This window comes from Tachysurus fulvidraco, chromosome 9 (assembly GCF_022655615.1).
Source record: "Tachysurus fulvidraco isolate hzauxx_2018 chromosome 9, HZAU_PFXX_2.0, whole genome shotgun sequence".
Classification (NCBI taxonomy): Eukaryota; Metazoa; Chordata; class Actinopteri; order Siluriformes; family Bagridae; genus Tachysurus; species Tachysurus fulvidraco.
This window is the reverse complement of record NC_062526.1, coordinates 9,392,273-9,412,372: the sequence shown is the minus strand read 5'-3', so window position 1 is coordinate 9,412,372 and position 20,100 is coordinate 9,392,273. Positions and strand designations below refer to the sequence as shown.

Here is a 20,100-nt window from a genome sequence, read left to right as displayed (position 1 = left end):
ACTTTAGCATTACAGTTTCTGTTGACTGGAACTAAGCCAAACATTTTCCAGCATGATTATGCTCCTGTGCACAAAGCAATCTTCATGGCGACAAGGTTTTCCAAGGAAGAACTTGATTGGCTTGCCCTAACCTCAGCCCCAGTGAACAATCAATCAGTCAATCAATCAGTAGGAAAAAAAAAAGGGTCTCAGGGTTACAGTTAACTCACAGACTTGCATAGTGTGTTTAATACACTCTGTTGTTTACAATATTCATATTGTCCAAAGTTGAGTTTGGACAATATTAAACTTATATTAAACACCCAAACTTAAACCCTCTTTTTTTTTCTTTGCTTCCAACATTAACTTCACTCTACTGGGAAATTCTGAAACTCTACTCGGAGTGAAGCCTTTGAATAGCAAATTTTGCAACCGCAAGGACTAAAACATGATGCTATACTGTAAATACTGCAGATCCACACAAGCCACATACTGTATGACAGTGTTGAGTATTATTTCTTTGAAAACGAATGTTTGGGACATTGTGGTGACATCTCCAGTGGTGAACTATACAAAACACAACACAAGAAAGACCAAATGAAACTAAACTAAAGAGAAAACACAATCAACCAGATTTTTTTTAGCATAAGCAGAAGGGAAAAAAACGAATGTATTTAGCACCTTCATGTGGGTTAGACATTCAGGGTTCAAACAGTAATTCTCTATCATTAGGTCAGCAGCTTAGATTCAGATCAGCACCATGGTTATCTGGGTTGAAGCTCAACATCAACAATAGAAAAGTAGCTCATTATTAACAAGAAAGAAAGAAAGAAAGAAAGAAAGAAAGAAAGAAAGAAAGAAAGAAAGAAAGAAAGAACACATACATGACATGAACGAGCGATTTCTTGAAATTGGGTCAAAAAAAAAGAGTAATTTGATGCTTGTGTCCAACAAACATTTGGAAAATGATTTGAATAAATGCTTCCAAATGTCTTGTATTGATTGCTTGAATTGTTTTTTTTTTTGTTTGTTTGTTTGTTTGTTTTTATGAATTCTATTCTATTCTAAAAAATGAAAGTCATTTTTAAAGGTAAAGTTTACATTTACCAGACTCTCTTATCCAGAGTGACTTACATTTTTTTTATTTCAGTTTATACACCTGAGCAATTGAGGGTTAAGGGCCTTGCTTAGGGGCCCTGTAGTGGCAACTTGGTGAAACTGGGATTTGAACCAATGACCTTCCGATCAGTAGTCAAACGCCTTAACCACTGAGCTACCACGTCCCAGTTTAAGGTTTAAAGGTTTAACATTTCTGTAGAGTCTACACTGTCAGCACTTTGTAACTAGGATGTTTTTCATGACAGAACACTTCGGAATCTGGATCTTCAACAGCTTGTGGATGTTCAACAACATTAAATGTAACTATAATGTTAAAAAGTATAATGTTAAAAGGGAGTGTGCTAGCCTAGTGGTTACGGTCGTTAGTGTTGGGCTACCACTATGAAGGTTGTGAGTTTGAGTCCCATGTCCACCAAGCTGCCCTTGCTGGGCCCCTTATCAAGGCTCTTAACACTCAGTTGTATAAAAATAAGATAAAATGTAAGTTCCATGTTACAGAATTACTGTACTTAAATAATCTGGTTCTGCCAGTGAGTTCTGGGACTTTAGGTGTTAATCATGAGGCCTGATTTTTAGTCTGGTGAACACAAATCAATTTGTCAGAAATCAATCATCTGCTTAGGTTTTTGATTGTATATTTTAAAGTTAAAGTTGAGTACAAATTAAAGCTCATTCTCTTGGTCAGGGTCTGATGAGTTACAGTAGGTTTGAAATTCTATCCCGAGACATCAAAATAAAACTTTACTCAAAGTACATATTTTGTGCATGTGAGTCTGAGGGTGTTCACACTACATGATAGTGTGATTCAGCCAAAATGATGAATAATTCATCAAGGTCAGGAATATAAACAGTAAATGAATTCAGAAATCAGAGTGTTGAGTAAACATCTTGCTGGTGCGTGAGCTGAAATTGCATGTGAGAAACGTGTATAGACATCGAACTGAACGTGATGGCAGCTGTTGCTCTGCATGATGTTGTGGCTTGCCATGATTAAAGTTTAAAACTTGACCTTTTTTTATTCCATTAGGCATGCTTTAACCCATTACTAATTAAACCAATTTATTTAAGCTGGCATAAAACCTGCTGACAAACCAGCAACATTCCTATTATATAAAATGTGTCATTTAGATTTTCTACACAGAAAGACATCTTGTTATCTCATTAACATTGAGTAAGCTACAGTATCACCTTGATGCTATCCCTGTGTTATGGCTTTTCAAGAAGTTTTCAGCAAACATAAAGATGAATCATTGTTATTGTAGGATGAAAGAGAAGATCATATGAGCAATAACCTTCTACAGAATAACCCTTACTGTGTGAAAAATACTACACATAGGTTTAGTGAAAGGAGCTTATGTAATTATTTTCCCATTAGATCAGAATAGAGAGCTTCACCCTGTACTGTAATTATGGTACTACAAATATAATTGACTTGGAATATGCACATAATAGACCTTTTAGGTTTATTACATTCCCTTCTGTACTGAACCAGTCAGCTGTTTGGGGCAAGATCCTGAGCTTGGTTTAGTGCGTCTGTTGAGTTTCCACACGTTCTTCCAACATACATTTCGGTTTAATCCAGGTTCTTTGGTTTTGGCTGACTTTCCAAAACATGGGATGAATATGTGAAGTGTTTCTGCAATAAACTCTAGGTCCTGATCAGTAGTTGTGGGGTGGATGGATAGATGGATGGATGGATGGACAAGGAACCCAGAAATTCAGCTTAAGCATGTGTGTAACCTGACTCTGAATAAAAGCATCTGGATTTCAGCTATCAACTGTCATGAAGGCCCCTGATGCATAACAAGGATAAAAACAATTATAGACACATCTTATTACACCCATCCACAGCATTTCTACTGTGCACTTGCAAACTGATTCACTTTCAAATCAGAACACAGGTTTACAATAGATCTTAGACCTAAACATCGAGATGCTCCGTACAAAACATTAACTTGTCTTCTAAAGTTAAACCATTGACCTTAAACATTTCTGTGTTGAATTGGATGGATGTTTAGGGTTTTTATGGATAATTCCTAAACGTCTGGTAGACATGAGCAAATGAGAAAAGTTATTAAAAGGTTTAGGAAGTGTACTTCCATTTGGTAGAAATTTTCCTGACTTGGGTGTGTTGTAGAAGCACCTCCTTCTCAACCAGTGACTTGCTAATTGTGCCCTTGTGTACCCTTCGTTAGCACCTTTTTTTGTTTAGCTGTGTAGAATTTTCACATTCAGCTAGCAGTGTTTTTGTGTGTATACGTGTGTATTTGTGTGAGTGTATGTGTGTGTGTGTGTGTGAGAGTGAAAGAGAGAGAGAGAGAGAGAGAGAGAGAGAGAGAGAGAGAGAGAGAGAGAGAGAGAGAGAGAGAGAATTGCAGCATGGTGCAGAACAGGTGCTACCCTTTTGCTCGCAGCTCTGCAGCCCTTAATCACAGGTTTTGTAATGTATTTGTATAAAGTTTGCAGGAGTGTTGACATGTCTGAACAGTTGAAGGTGCAATTAACATTTACTTAAGAGATTCGTGTAGCTGCGTTGTTTGTAATCGTACAAATTTATGAGTTTAATGCCTGGTAATGTTTGAACCGACATGACCACAAGTTCTCTCCAGTTCAGTGCACTCGCGGAAAGACAAAACCACAAGCGCACTTGGAGAAGACCACTGAGTGTTAAGTTTGCTATTTGACCCTTCTGATGCCGGTACACTGCATACCAATGGAGGATGGTGTAACCGTGTTGTCCATCGGTCTAATGAGGAAGGAAACAATTATATCTTCAAACATCCCCAGTCATGGAGGGCATATAAAACAGCTGGCACTTGAATACAAATTTTGGCTGCTGGCAACTGCTCTGCACTGCTGAACAACGCTTTTACTGGATGTCTCCTCAGGGAAAGATGAAGCAAAAAAAAAAAAAAAAAGCTTTGTGAGTGCATGTAGCTTTCCAAATAGGATAAGTTAATCAAAGACGTAGGGATTAAAACTGTAAAACCAGCTTCAGTTCTTGGTCCCTGTTGTGCTTTTCTGTGACAGCTTGAACTATACTAAAGACTGCAAGCAGAAATTATGATTAAAAGCTCAATGGTGTTACATCTCAAACCTTTCTCACATATTTGTAACAGTTTCAAGGTTACAGTAAGAGTCAGGGTTAATGTTAATAGCAATGATGTAATCAAACAAATAACGATTCGGAATGAATAATCTGTTTATAATCTGTTTTATATAAGAAACTTGTGACGAAGGGGGGCACAGTGGCTTAGTGGTTAGCACGTTCGCCTCACACCTCCAGGGTTGGGGGTTCGATTCCCGCCTCCGCCTTGTGTGTGTGGAGTCTGCATGTTCTCCCTGTGCCTCGGGGTTTCCTCCGGGTACTCCGGTTTCCTGCCCCGGTCCAAAGACATGCATGGTAGGTTGATTGGCATCTCTGGAAAATTGTCTGTAGTGTGTGAGTGAATGAGTGTGTGTGTGCCCTGTGATGGCCATGTGCCTTTGTCTACCTTCCTCTTCAAGTGTCTGCCCTGCCTTCGTCTGCTCCTCCCTGTCTTCACACCTGTTTCTAATCGTGTCTCACTGTCTTTTATATTTAAGTGAGCCGATGGCAGTGCGGAATCATTAGTTACGTTTGGTTACCCTAGTCGTTGTTAAGTGTCGTCATTTGTATTGTTTTAGTTCTCGTGTTTTACTGTATTGACTTCATTCTTTATTCATTTGAAGCTATCCTGCGTATGGGTCTGACTCCTTCCATCCTGGTTGTGACAGTATCCTGCCTTGATGTCCGATGACGTCTGAGATAGGCACAGGCTCCCCGTGACCCGAGAAGTTCAGATAAATGAATGAATGAATGAACTCGTGACGAGGGGAATGAAGAGTTTTACATACATGTAACCTAAAACACTGATTTACTAAGCTGCAAAAAATGTATACAGTCAATTCTATACAAACTCAATTTATTACTAGTTTTATTTATATGGCATTTTTACCACAACTTTTCGAAAATCTGGTTACAGTAGTTGAAAATTTGTCCTTAATGTGCCAGCCAGAGGCGATGGTGATGAAATGAAACCTTCTGAGACAACGTGAGTAAAGAATCCTGAGAGGACCCAGACTCAAAAGGGAACCCATTCTCTCCTGGGTGAAAGCTGATGCGGTGCGATTATGACTCAATTCTTACCCACCATTACCTGTGTATGATAAAGTCAAAGAGTGTAAAGTGTATTGAAAGGAGCTTTATGGGCATTCGAGTCAGCTACGATTTCTTCTTTTTTTTTATCTATAGTATCCAAGAGAAGTTTTCCTCTAAATAATGATTCAGACATGAACATAAACCTGCTTCATTAAGTGCAATATTAAGGGTATATGTGTGGTAACATCCACAGCAACCCCACACAATCTTTAGGATTATAAATGTTGGTTCATTCTCAGTAGCAGCAGCAGTGGGTGATTCACCTCTAGTGAACGAGGTGCTAAGCAAAAACAGCGTATCAGGATGGAGCATGCAGGACTTTAGGGCAGATAGCGTCAGGATCATCAGCATCTCGAGCTGAAACAATATTCACAAAAGAAATATGATTTTTTTTTTTTTTTTAGAGCTGATCCATTAACTCCACTAAGATCAGGACAGAGGGTCAACTTTCATCACCTGAGTCTACAAAAATAACAAGTCAAGTATTTTTAAAAAAAATTATATATGTATATTTATTGCCTACGTTTTTTTGTTTTGTTTTGTTTTTTACATTTTTAAATCAACATGTTCTACTCCAAGAAAGTCTTACTAGAAAATAGTGCATGTATTATAACTAAATATTATTAAATGTGTAAATAAGCCCATTTTGACTAGCAGCAGCACTGTAAGCATATCCCAGCTTAGACATAGAGTAGATACTGACAACATTAGCAAACCTAGCAAATGTATTTATTTATTTGGCATAAATAAATGTGGCAAACCCCAAAACTAATTTAAGATATTTTTCTAAGATTTATAATAAGATTTTTATAATTTGAGAAACGTTTTATTAGATACTTCACTTACTTCACTTACTTCGCTTACTCAAAAAAGTCCAGAACGGTCCAGACTTTATTAGACTATATTCACACTAATATGAATATAGATATTACAATTTAGAGAACTAATCAGTTACAGGTAGTTGCATTGCTATTCATTACAATCCCCCTGCTCCCTTATATGTCTTGATACGCTATTCTTTATGAAGTGTAATGGTTTCCAGTGCGGAAAACCCTTGCTGATAATTTCATTACTCACGAGATGAGGTTAGAACCCCAGATCTCTCAATCCTGTTGTTCTTTTCTTGGTAAATAACCTTTTCCTACACGGATATCAAATCCTTGCATATGAAAGAAGGACTTTCCAAGGTAAGCTTGAACTTTATCCTCCATCCCTTAAGAGACGTTTGCACCACTCTGTACGTATGGGTCACTACCCATTTACCTCCCTTAACAGGGTTTATGCTTTGTAAGTCACGGATGCCTCCTGTTTGCTGTAGTCAAATGTCACTGAATCTCATCTGTTTTGTTATGGATGAGTAGAGGCACCACATGAGGAAAAGAATGCTTAAAGTGAATAGAGCCACTTGGGCATGAAAGCTTGTGGCTTTCCAGCTGCAGTCTGTATTGGGTTTAGAGGGCAGAAACCAGTGAACTGTTAGTGACAATCTAAAGAGCCTAGTACAGCAGTCCACCATAAAAGAAGCGAGACACAATCAGGCCGTGTAACCCTCGTGTAACCCTGTTACCTAGCACAACACGTTTTCAACTAATGGACCACCAACCTCTGTGAAACCTCTATGAATGTGTATGGCTGTGTAGCTATGAAGTGCACAGTGTTTCATCCTGCATATAGCTGATGCATTAAAATAAATGAATGTCAAGGTCAGTGTGACAGAATAGGGAAAAATACGGGAAAAATGAATCAACAGATGAAAACTTGTAATGTAAACAGTATAGTCTGTATCACTGGAGCATGAAGAAGTCATTGGTAGGTTTGCAAAATTAGATTATTTTTTAATTGTATTATCCAAATTTTATAATTTTATGATCTCAAGTTGTAGCTAGTATTTTACAAACATAACTTCATCACTGCATTATATAATGTGAAATACTATGATGTGCTGGATCACATGTAACTTTATAAGCATGGAAATACTGAAATATACTGTAGATCATACTATATCCTTATTCAGTATCTATTTCATAATCTGTCTGCAATTATTGCAGTCATGTTACATCATATTCCAACTGGCAGCAAAAGAAAAACATCCAATAAGTTCCCAATTTAGTCAGCATTTTCTATTCCTTTTTCCCCCCTTTGTTAAAACGCAGTGGTCGAGACAAAACCCTGCCTTAGGATTTTAAACAATGCTTTAAATCTCCATGAAAGAGCTGTGAACTACACACTTAAGTTTAAGCAGCTACAGAATCTGAATACATGTAAGTTTATCGAGATAAACAGATAAATACATTTTTACTTCTATAAATAATGTCTAAATATTTAAAATATTTTGCACACACCATTCATACAGTTGCATTAATAATGGACTGCAGATATATCCAGTAATACATGAGCCCTATATTGTAAAGATCCAACAAAAATGTGTAGAGATTAAAATGAGTATGGTGGCAATTATACAGAGGTCAGAAGCTAACAGATTGTATTATGTATATCTATATTATATTTGATTTATATTATTTATTATGATTGCTATTAATACCCCTACATCCACATTGTTTTACTGTTAGAAATCTATGCATTTGTAAAACCAAACATGTCCTTTTTCTATCTATTTATTTTATCTTAAGTGTGTGCAAACCTTGTCTTTTTGTCAGTTACATCTAAAGATTCTCCGAAAACCTTAGTATTTGTATTTGTACATGTATTTGCCTCAGGTTTACGCAGCACATTCTTGAATAGAAAGAAATAGAGTTAGATAATCGTATAAAAGTCTTCATATATTTATTCATTAGAATGGTTTTTCTTTCCTGTATCTAAATGTGACCTTGACATTTGCTCTGCACTGTAAGTGCAGCACTCTGAGCTCCATTCATTTTGATTTGGGCTTCAGCTGACCTCTCGGTCCAAAGCTCCTGTCCGTCATGCTGCTGCTCTCTGAGCCGTGCCGAAGCTGGATAAGCTTTCTTTAACTGTGCTGAACATGACTATGGAGGTCACTCAAGGTTACACTAATTACTACTCTGCCTTTTTCCTGGTCATTTTGTAGGTTATTTGTTTTCTCTGCTTTTCTCTAGAGACAGAGGGCCACATACACTTAGCTAATTATGGCTGTTTTTTGCTCAAACAACCTTGCATGTTACTGTATGTACACAACTGGTGTAAAGCCTAGGCATGTAATTTAATGTAATGCAAGATGGATTGTAATAATAGAAAACCGTACATAGATAATAGAAAAGTATACAGATTTAAAATTACAATAATATAAAATGCCCAGCGTATACACGTATTCAACTGACAAAAATATAGCATGGAATTTTCTTTACAATTCGTGCACTGTCGCAGCTTTGTTTACATTGTGGAAGGGGGCGGGGCTAAAGGTGCTGACACTGGATGAAAAAAAAAAACACTTAAAGATGGCTTGTTCTTGTTCTACTGAACAGGAACACCTGCTTAGTCGCTCAATCGTCAAACGAAGAATCTTTCAGACTCTCAGGGGATCTATAAAGAAGTTTCTTTTGGTCACAGTCTTTATGCAATTTTCCGAAATCACTACAGTATAATGAACCTTGAGAAAGGTTACTCACTGGCATACAGTGATGATTGCTGTGATGCAGCAAACCTTAAAATAGCAGGATGTTGAACGAGCATTAATCAGCACTACAATCAAACTAATCTCCAAGAAAGACAAAATTGCCAAAATATCTCTGTGGTTTAGCTGTATTTCCATTTTATCCATGGTTTAAGACTGACACAAAAACTAGTACTGTCCTAATAACATTTTGACCGATCCTTGTAAGCAAAGCCTATTAGCAATGAAACTGAAGCCCTAATGGGGTTTTTAAGGGTAGATAGGAAGCTGACGTGTAGATAACGGCCTCTGTGTCATGACTGATTGCTAAAGAAAACAGAGGACACTTGGTTGTGTTAAAACACTGCTCAGGTTTTGCCGAGTCACATCTTGTAGCTTGGCTCTTGCTGAATGATAAGCTTCTTTGCTGGAAACGGTGCTGTCTGTGCTGGCCAACATCAATCACACAATGCCTGGCACTCCGTTCTGTTATAGTACAAAAGGCAACAGGAACCTAAGACAAAGCTCTGCTTCATCATCTACGATGCCTTGCGATGTCTCGGTGGAGGACACAATGGAAATATGCAGTGTGACTTTTCCCCTTCTCTTACTGTCTTTCTTTATCTTTGTCTCTCTTTACTTCTGTGCGCCTCTGCTTAGATTAGCAGTGGCATCAATTCTTCATTAGGGAGCCTGTCAGTGCCTTTGTGGAGTTATACACTGTCATGTCAAAATTCAGAGGAAGTGCTATCACCATCTTCTCCAGGGTGCACAGATGCAGTAATGGAGTGCGGCCAACACCATTATACATATTCCGTCCTGTTAATTAACCTCAAATCTTGTTAGGGATGAGGATTCGGTGCCAAAGCTCTGAAATTCTGCTACGGTTGAACAAAAGACAGCTTTTGCTTTGCATTCTATCAGATAAAAACACCCACTGACATATCCAAGATGGCTAAACACACTTGGTGGTGGAAATATTACTTTAATGGTGATTTTTTATTTTTATATCAAAGAGACTCTGCTGTCCATATGATGTTTATATGAGATGATGGGAGTTAAATACACAATAGGCTGGTTCTTGACTGATAAAAGTGCTATTCCACCTCACCAACTGAATTCACAATTCACATTTTATATCATTAAATCCCCTTGTGGACCATAATTAACTGTTTTTTATTTTCAGAGAAAAGAAATGGGTTTGCTTTGAGGATACTGTAGAAACGTTTTTTTTTTTGCGATTTAAAATACAATTTTTTTACTCTATTGTCCCTAGTTGGCATAATACTGCTAAAACACTACAGCGTTTTTTTAAAAAGCGCCGACTATTTCATTAAAGCACCGAGCGTCCACTTTCATACATAGTTATTAACCACCACTATGGAGTGTGACATGAGAAAGAAATTCAGTGCTGAATATGGGCACCACAAAACACACAAAAAATCCATTCTTTTAAATGTAAAAGTTGGAGATACAGTAGAGCTAGTTTGTGTTATCCCATTAAGAGCCACAGTAGAGAAATTGATGCAGGAATATAAAGATAATTAATTTAGTACCTGGAAATGTTACATACAATCCAAGTAATAGAAACCAATATAATACAAAATAAAAAATAAATAAAAAAAAGCTTTTGTTTTTTATTTAGCTTCATTTTCACTTTCAAGAAAATGTACAAAAATATTTGATGAGTCGTATCTAGTCAATGCTGTGTCCAGTTAAATGCTGTCTAGAACATTCAATGTCCTACCCTCGGAGTTGGTTCTTGCTCCACAGTCATGGTATAATAGCTCATTAGCAGTAATCATGGTGTTTTTGGCTGTAGGTCATCGCACACATTATTCCCTTTTCCGATCATTGCTTGGATGAGAAAAAGAAAAGGCTGGAGCTGATTTGGAAGAAGTGGAGGTTATGTGACAGGCGATTCCCAGAGGAGTGTGAATGGGATTCTGTTTTTATACACTGTTAGAGTTTCCCTCTCAGTTAGAGTAAGTAAACGGTTCTCATTAAACTCTTCACTGGTCTTCATGTTTAGCTGGCTTGCTAAGCTCCTCTCAGGATTAATTAGATTTTGCATGTCTGTGGCATATCTTAAACACTATTGGCTGTTGCTTAGCTCAATCAAGTTCTTTAACATTCAATCGTTCTTACTTCCTCTTTCAGAATCATTTTAAATCTGTTTACCAATAAGTCAATGTCATATAGAATTCCTGTAATAAGTCAGCAGGGGTGAAAACTTATGCAGATCACTGTATGGTAGAAAGATCTTTTGGAAATGTTTGTTTTCTTGAATTGTACAACTGAATGAAATGTAGTCTGTTGGTCTGTTCTGATCTATAGTTTCTTCAACCCGTGTAGACATTCAGACAGTACTTTTTAGACCAATGCTGATAAATGACTAGATTTAAGAGGAGCTGTTGATGTGTTACAGGTCTACTAGTGATAAAATATAAAGTACCTGGTCATGTGATATCATGTTTTCGTGCAGATTCTGTGGGATCTTAGTTACAAAACCATTTTTCCAATCTTCATTAGCTTTCAACGAGATCATAGTCAGGCATTTTAGCCATTTTGGAGTCCATTTGTTTCAGTCAAGGTCAGCTTCTACAAAATATATATATAAAAAAAATGACATTTTATAAATGTATTTATTTAGATACATACATATTCAGATATAGTGAACCTGCAGCACATTTTCTTTACAATATTAAACCTCTGTTTGCATCAATTTAGGATTTATTTTGCTTTATACAGACAAAAATGGACCCTATTTGAAATTGTTTATTCATATTTATTATTTATTCCAATTTTATTTAAATTCAAATATTCTGAGAAATGACACCCCCTTGCTATAGTAAACCAGTCGATGATGTTGTTGTTGTTGTTTTTTCATTCCAGCCCACTTGTCATGTATAATATGTCCCATTACTCTTGAACCATGTTTCACAAGCAAAATAGATGACATGCTGTTAATTTGTAAGAGTAGATGTTGATCACACTGTACTGTAGCCCACTGTTGTGGTATTTGGAGTTTAAGAGATTAAAGATAACAGATAGGAAATTGCCCTGACATTGTTCCATCACAGTTTCACTACAACAGAGGCAGCAATCAGTGTATGAGAAAAACGAAGTGATAGACATGATGGGCTCCATTATTTGCACTGGACAGAAAGGTCAGTGCACACACAAGTAATGAAAGGATATTGGGAGACCGGTTTTGCTCGTAAGCTCTGTTCTCTTCTGGCTTTTGCTCATTTTGCTGTGAAAGCATTCCTGAAAATCAGCCCTCTGGACTGGCTGACGAGCACACAAGATTACATTCATTGTTCAAAATTTCATTCCATTTAACTTCTTATATTTCACATCATTCAGTGGAGGATAAATGCAATTACGGACGGACATTGCGTGATAATGCATTACTTTAAGCATCTGACTGAAACTGGTCCCATTATATAAATATCAAGTCTTTAAGAAGACCAGGAGCCAAAAGAATCTTAGAAATCACTTTCCTAGTATATGCATTTATATGGACACATTTACATAAGGAATATTTTGGTCAATGGTCACGGAGGTCTCTCGTATAGATATATAAGGAAAAAGATACATTTACATTTTGTCAATGGTTTTATTTAACAGATTTATTAAATGTCCACTGTCCATCACTCTGGCTCGATAGCAGGACCCGGTAGACGTTTTGTAAAAGATTAATCTGTTTTTGCGCAGCAGGTTTTGACAGCATGCAATCCACTGCGGGTGCCCTTATGTTTAAAACATCAGCTTTATATTGATAGGCTATGAATTATGAGTCTCAGGTGGTCTTTATGATCTACAGTGACCTGCAATGCAGGTACATTGGTCATAAGTGACAGTAAAGAAAGAAGCTTTTTTCTGAGATCTAAGGTATCATGTTGGACGTTTGTAGCTCTCCAGGCACCTCTGCATTTTGATTTCTGTGTTATTTTCAGCTGGTGAATACAAATATTGGCTCTAGAGTATTAGCAGCAGGCAGAAAACACTCATTATTTATTAAACAGATATTTGGTTTAGCCTTGGCCTCGGGTTTGTGTGTGAAGTAAGCGAGATAAAGTTTCAGAGATCTTCTCATGGACAGTGCAGTCCAGCTTGACGGTGATTTGCTCTGTTTTAGAGATGCAAGGTCAGCTTTGCTATACCTCAGAGAGTGCTAGTGGGAATGAACTCATACGATCATAATAGTGGTGTTCCCAAGCCATCCCTCTATACACTAACTCTCATCTTTATCCATTTCTTCTACTGTGATCTTCTGAATCTCTTCTTTGAGCTCATTCACACCGTTGTCCCCAAAACAAGTTATTATTTATGTTCTAAGAACTATAAACATATCATTTTATCTTTTGTAAAGATAATATGACAAAAAAATGTATCGGGCCCCGTTACAAGAATTGCAGACCTTAAGACTTTCTTTGGGTCTGAAAACGTGAAGTTTAAACTGCATCTTAAAGCCTTACCACTGCATCTTAAAGCCTTTACACTGCATCTTAAAGCCTGACTATTACAATTTGTCACAATTGTAAATGCCTTTAAAACCTTTGAAATGAACGACTTACAAAGTGAATACTCGTAATATCAGAACTGTGGTTAAATAAATCACTAAAATTAAATTATCCAGTGCTTTTATTAATCTTGCAGTATTTCTGTTACAGGACCCTGTCACCCAAACCCCTGCCACAATGGAGGCACGTGTGAAATCAGCGAGACCTACAGGGGCGACACGTTCATCGGTTACGTTTGCAAGTGTGCAACTGGCTTCAACGGCATCCACTGCCAGCACAGTAAGATCAATGATCTTTTAATTAAAATCTGTTGCGTGGCTAATAATTTAGCAGCTGGACAACACCATGTCTATGAAGTTGTCTCACACACACACACACACACACACACACACACACACACACACACACACACACACACACACACACACACACACACACACACACACACAAATAAGGCACAATTTTTTTCTTTTTAATAATAAGTACAAAGACAGATGTTTATATTTAATTGATTTGTCTCAATTATGGTCAAAATAACCTTGCTATCGATGCATTAGATAAGATTAGTACATTTTTAATCTCTAACAGTGATCTAGTTAGGTTTGATATTTGCAATATTATTAATATTATTTCCTTTTTACTCATTGAACCAACCACTTTCATAAATCTCCCTCTCAGGGGCTACAATGGCATGTAGAGTGTCTGTAAAATGAATCACAGAGGCTCATTCAAACCCAGACAAGCATTCAGGACCAGAATTCAATATCTGAAAAACTGTTTTTTTTTTCAGCCTTTTTTTTTATCCAATACATTAATGCTGGGGTTATAGCTTTAACACTTTTTTTATGTTCTAGATTATAGATGTGAAAAAATAGACTATTGCACCTTTACAGCTCTGTGACTGTTCATGTATGGGATTTTTTTTGTATATTCCCTTAAAGACTCACAGAACCACAAATGGAACTGAAGACAGATACAAGTGCAGATTGAGATTTGATTCAAGTATAAAATTTGGCTCAGGAAACACGGTCCACTTCACATGAGACAATCATGTGACCCGAAAGCATCGATCTCAGGGCAAACTCCAAAACCACAACACAAAGGCAAAGTCTGAACCAGAAATTCAAGGCAAAGTCTGAACAAGAAATTGCAGAGTTTACTTAAGTATACACTAAGCATTATTTAACAAAGTGGATGTGACTGGAAAGTCATGATATACTGTGTGGCTGTAATTGTGTCATTGTCACATTCTCTGTCACCATCTTTCCAAAGGGTGCATCTCAATCAGCTCCTTAGGTACTAACCCAGTATATGGTGTATATGAGTTGGGGCACTGGTAAGGGCTCACTATTATTGAGGCACTGGTTACTCAGTTTCTGATGAAATTCTAATTGAATCTGTTTCATATGTTCTAGAAATTCGCTAGCTTAATCAAACAGGTTTCTGTCACGGTACTCCAAGTAGGATCGTAAGCTCGCTAGTGTTTTTTTTTTTTTTTTTAAGTCATTGGAAACTATTTTTTTAAGTCATTGGAAAGTCATTCTACCCAAAAAAACATACTACATACTGTATAAAACAACAAAGGACCTTAAAACTCGCTAGTAATCATTTGAGGGCTATATGAACAATAAGAGTCTACTGACATCACAAAAAGTTGCGACAGTTCGAAATTGTAGGAAAGTAATAAAAGAACAAAATATGAAATCTCTATCTACTGTGTTGTTTTTTTTTCAGACAGGAACAATGACAACAAGACGACAAAAGCTTTTCCTATTTTAACACACTGAGTGAAATCAGTGGTTTGTCAGTGGTTTTTTTTTTATTTTTATTTTTTATCCCATGCTCTTGGTGTAAAGTATGTGTTTGGATGTTAAGGGATAAAAGTACAGTGAAAGATAAAAATTCAGTACCTAATATGAAGAATGTTGCTAACATGCTAATACATGATTATTAGTAGGTCTGATTCATGCAGCAAGACATTTGTAGCTTATTTAAAAAAGAAAAATAAATAATGATTAGGCAGTGGTCTCTCAGTGCTTAAGGCTCTGGGCTATTGATTGGAAGGTTGAGAGTTCAAGCTATGAAGCCTGGGCCACTGAGCACAGCCTTTAACCCCCGAGTGCTCAGCTCGGTGCTGCTTCAGATTAAAACATCTGCTGAAAGAATAAAAGCAAATGGAATAGATGTGGTCTGGTGGCCACAACATAGCATGAAACACAATTTCTTTCAAGTACCGTTAACTCTCTAACAGGACTAATATTATGATATTAGTTTGGGAACCCCCTAAGCTAGATAATAATCTAATAATAACAAACAGTACATATATTACCAAACGTATGCATCTTTAAATTGTTGCTTAAAGTTTTAGATACAGTCAGTACCTTCATTCCTATTATGAATAAGTTAAGCAACAAACAAACATGCTCAAAAACTTTGGAAAATATGGCCATGGGGGTTCAATAAGCTTGTATTTAAGACTAGTAGAATGCATCCTCTATAGCTGTAGCACACAGTGGTGTTATTACAGACAGGTCCCTGCAGGCCAAGGCATTCACACCTACACGTGGTCTGCACTAATTAGAAGTATTGAACTCAGTTCCTGATGGATGCATCTGTTTGCACATTGGCATTAGTTTGGTTCAAAAATAACATTGAACTGGTTATGTGAGAAGAGAACATGGCATATGGTGTTATCCTGCAGTACGGTAATAATTGAATTGATATTGTTGATATAAAAATAAATAAATATATATATATATATATATATATATATATATATATATATATATATATATATATATATATATATATATATATATATAATTTTATTATGCACACACACACACACACACACACACACACACACACACACACACACACACACATATATATATATATATATATAGCCTGACCAACACTTAACACCACTACCTCACACCTCATAACCTCCACTGACTGCTGCCACACAACACACTGAGCACCTTACTTAAGTCTTACTGTTTTGTTTTTATATAAACTGTTTTATTATTTATTTTATGTTTTTGGAACTTTTCATACATTTTTATTATATATTTTTATTATTTTTGTAAGGGAGACGTGCAATATAATAATATTCTTTTATGGTGTTCACTGTGCACATGACAATAAACCTCTTGAATCTTGAATTCTGAAATGTCAAATCGTTTTAAAACAGTATCAGACACCAGCTTTCTTACATGATAGAAGTTACAAAAATTCATTTATTTATGCTATTAGATATTATATGCTCATCTAGACATTTTCCATGTTGTTTTGGGGAAATATACTGATGGTCCTGTGAATAGTTGAATTGAACAAAATGCTAATAACAGATTTCTCACGTTTTTGGCTATTTGCCAGAATTCAGTCACACGGAATTCAATTCAGTTAAAGACAGTTACCCGACAGGTTGTTAACAGCCTTTCTTGACAGATTTTGGGGTGTTTCCAGAGGTCTATCCAAATAAAATGATCCCCAACTGTGTAACACTATCAACAGCCTGTTGTTCATTCATCACATCATATCACACTGAGTAGTTTGCTGTCATTGAATGTCACTTCCAGATATTATGGATGTGTCTCTCTCAAAAGGATGCTTTTGTCAGCAAGTGGAATTGTATCACTCGTGTGTTTGTCAGCGAAGAATTATCCAAAGTGCTGAAATTGCGCTCCTTTGTGGAGCACACACTTGAAAAGATGCGTCTCAAGCACTTTATGCTGTTGTTTCAGATAACCCGAATTCTGGGCTTTTATAGCGTGTTTGTATCTGTGTTTAGCAGATGTATATGATCCAGCTTCCTTGCTTTAGAATACAGTTTTTTTTTTTTTAATATTTCCTGGTTTCCTGGTTTTCTGGTTCCAACATAATAGCATAAGAGCATTTGTTCAGTGTGAGCATTACTGCATTTCTGTTGTATTGTGGGTAATCACTAACATTACTGGCATTATGTTCCTGTACTGCAGTGTTATTAGGTTTTATCGATAAAATGTCACACCTTTCATGCGCCTACTTTAACAACACATTAAACCGAGGGAAAAAGCTCATGTAGTAAGACGAAAGAAAGAAACAGGAAAAGCTAAAAGATGAACCTTAGGGAATAGGAATTAATTGTTAAGTTGCCCAGAACTGACTGAGCTAAAATGCTGAATGTGGGCTGTGCTGCTTTTCACCAAAACAAGAATGGGCTGTAATGGCTGGCTATGATATTTGAGACAAGAGATGACCAGTGCATTATATCACAAGATCTCATGTGTGGTGTATTACAGTGATGGCTAACGGGTTTTTAAAGGAATTGGCTGTGTGTTATGGGCAAATTCACGGGGTCTTGTAAGGCAAACACTGCCCCTAATCTAAGACTAATAATTAACCCAGTCAACCATTGTTTTTATGTACCAAGAGAGGTAAAAGGAAATTTTTGACTTCCTTGCTTTTAAAGTAAAATCTTATACATTTATGACATACTAAGATTAAATAACAAGATGTACTAGTATGTAAAACTCTACTACAGCTTCAAGCATTTGTCACTGTTGCTGGTGTGTTTGTCACCAACGTGACAGATTTTCTGTTCCAGATCTGCAGTGCGATTAGATTTTAATGATAAAAGTGGCATCTGGGTCTGTATTAACAACATGCTAAAACTATGTTCATCAACTGGCAGGTGGTTGCAAGGTTCTGCCACTTTTGAGAGGTCTACCAATCATCTGCCTGTTTCAATGGGACAAATAAAGAGCACACTGTCCAATGTTGATGTGAAATTTTTTATGCTTAAACTCCCCCAAACACATGGTGTACAGGAGGGACTCGAAATTACCTGCTAAAAGTTTGTCTTCCAGTGAGAATTAATTTCTTTCGTTCCAGTAAAACATGTTGTACTTGAATCTGTTGTAGAGTTTGAGGCTTCAAAAGAGATTTAAACGCAAGTTGTGCTGTCCAGAAAATTTGATTTAAACTTAAATACTGGTTTAACACTTGAGTTCACCATGATTGATAAATAATACACAAAATTCCATTGCCACATTTTAAAGTAATGTACTGATTTTCTGTGTAGTTTTAAACAATAGTCTATAGTATGCTAAGAATGGTGTAGAGCAAACCTAAAGGCAGGTACATACTGTAGCAAGCTGCATTGTGATTTCCACTGTTTTGAAGTGTTTGAAGAAAAAGGATGATGGGGTAAATAACCCACAGTGATTGCATTTACTACACTCACGACTGTATTTCACATGCAGCTTCAATCACCCGAAATACTGCTGATGACGTCTTTTCAGTGTGTCAGAACAGCTTTCACTCAGTGCCATCACCTGACTTTCCAGATGCCTGAATATGGTATGGGCGACAGTCCCAGTCTTACTTCTTCCTATCGTTCTATGTATTTTTCATGAATATTTCAGTTGGTGGTGCAGTTCATTTTGGATTCTCGAATAGAATTCAATTTGTATTGACAGTTGAATCGTATTGCTTGGTTTCACAAAATATTTCACTTTAAAGCATTGGTTGGTTGCATAACAGAATAACAGCAAAAAAAAATCTGTTGTTGCCACAAAAATAATTAAACCTTATATTGATCTCTGGAAGATGGAGGGTTTAACCCTGATAGCTCATTTATACCAGCTACCTCACAAAATGATATAACAAGGAGGACTAGGATAGACTAGGATAAGGATAGACGTTATCATACAAGATCTATCAAGTGAATTGGTATTCTTGATTTTTCAAGTGAGAACATTTTGTTAGATTTATGGTAGACATTACGTTGTTTACTCTGATGTTTTCAGACCGTATTCGAGTTTGATGATGCAATAAACAGCTGCTGTTGTGCTATTCCATTAGAAAGTCCATGTGAATCCATCTGATTCTGTGCAGGTTTGATGAGTAACAGCAATTGTACTGCACTTTGCTAGATGTTTGTGTGCTAGATGTATTGTTCTCACGTTTGCCTAAAAGAGGAGATCTAATTATGTGTTTCAGTTAGTAAGTATTTTTTCTAGGCTTCTCAGTGCAAAGATCCAGTCATTGAATAGAGGCAGTTCCGGGAAATTGAGTCGGTTCCTTTGTAAAGAGAGATGTATTGTCCATTATAATAACAGGAACTACTTATGATATCAGGTCTAATGGCCAGCTCTTGTTTCATAACCCTTTCGCTAAAGAGTAAGAAGATCAGGTTTGCTGTTTCGGTGGATTACTTTAATGTAATCCTTTCCTGTGTCACCCACCAATGTTGGACACCGTCCAGAATTTACATGAGCACACAGTATTTTGAAAATATGTTTCAAAAAACATCATTAAATAAAGATTAGAAACTCAACGAAACTCAACGAATCCAGAAAGAAAGAGAATATGGATAGTCCAGCATGTCTTACCCTTAAGTCCAAATCAGAACATGGCACTTGTTCCCCAAACTGGTCATTAATTACAGCAGCATTGGAAAAAAAACAAGTCTCTGAATATCTGAAGTCTAAAATAAAATCTTGTGTGCATAATGTCTGCAATTAAATGATACAAGAAATGTGATAATTGTTCTCCAGGAATGAATGACAGCTAGATGAAGTAGACCAGCTGAGCTGTCGATGGGGGACGGAGAAAGCCATGTTCATAGGATTTTATCAGCAGGAACAAACCACAGCTTTGAATGTGGCAGCTGTGTCATTAATAAAATTGACTTTATAAAGAAACAAGTGAAGGCAACATGGAAAAAGAGGTGAAAA

General features: G+C 36.7%; 1 protein-coding gene across 2 annotated transcripts in view; it reads left to right on the top strand.

Annotated features, from left to right (window-relative positions):
- The window catches only part of edil3a (EGF-like repeats and discoidin I-like domains 3a), a 170,278-nt gene that overhangs the window by 52,152 nt on the left and 98,026 nt on the right, over positions 1–20,100 (top strand). For both annotated transcript variants that reach the window (XM_027138617.2, XM_027138616.2), the window contains exon 3: positions 13,529–13,657. In XM_027138617.2, coding sequence (XP_026994418.1) covers positions 13,529–13,657 — 129 coding nt within the window. The remainder of the gene's footprint in view (positions 1–13,528; positions 13,658–20,100) is intronic.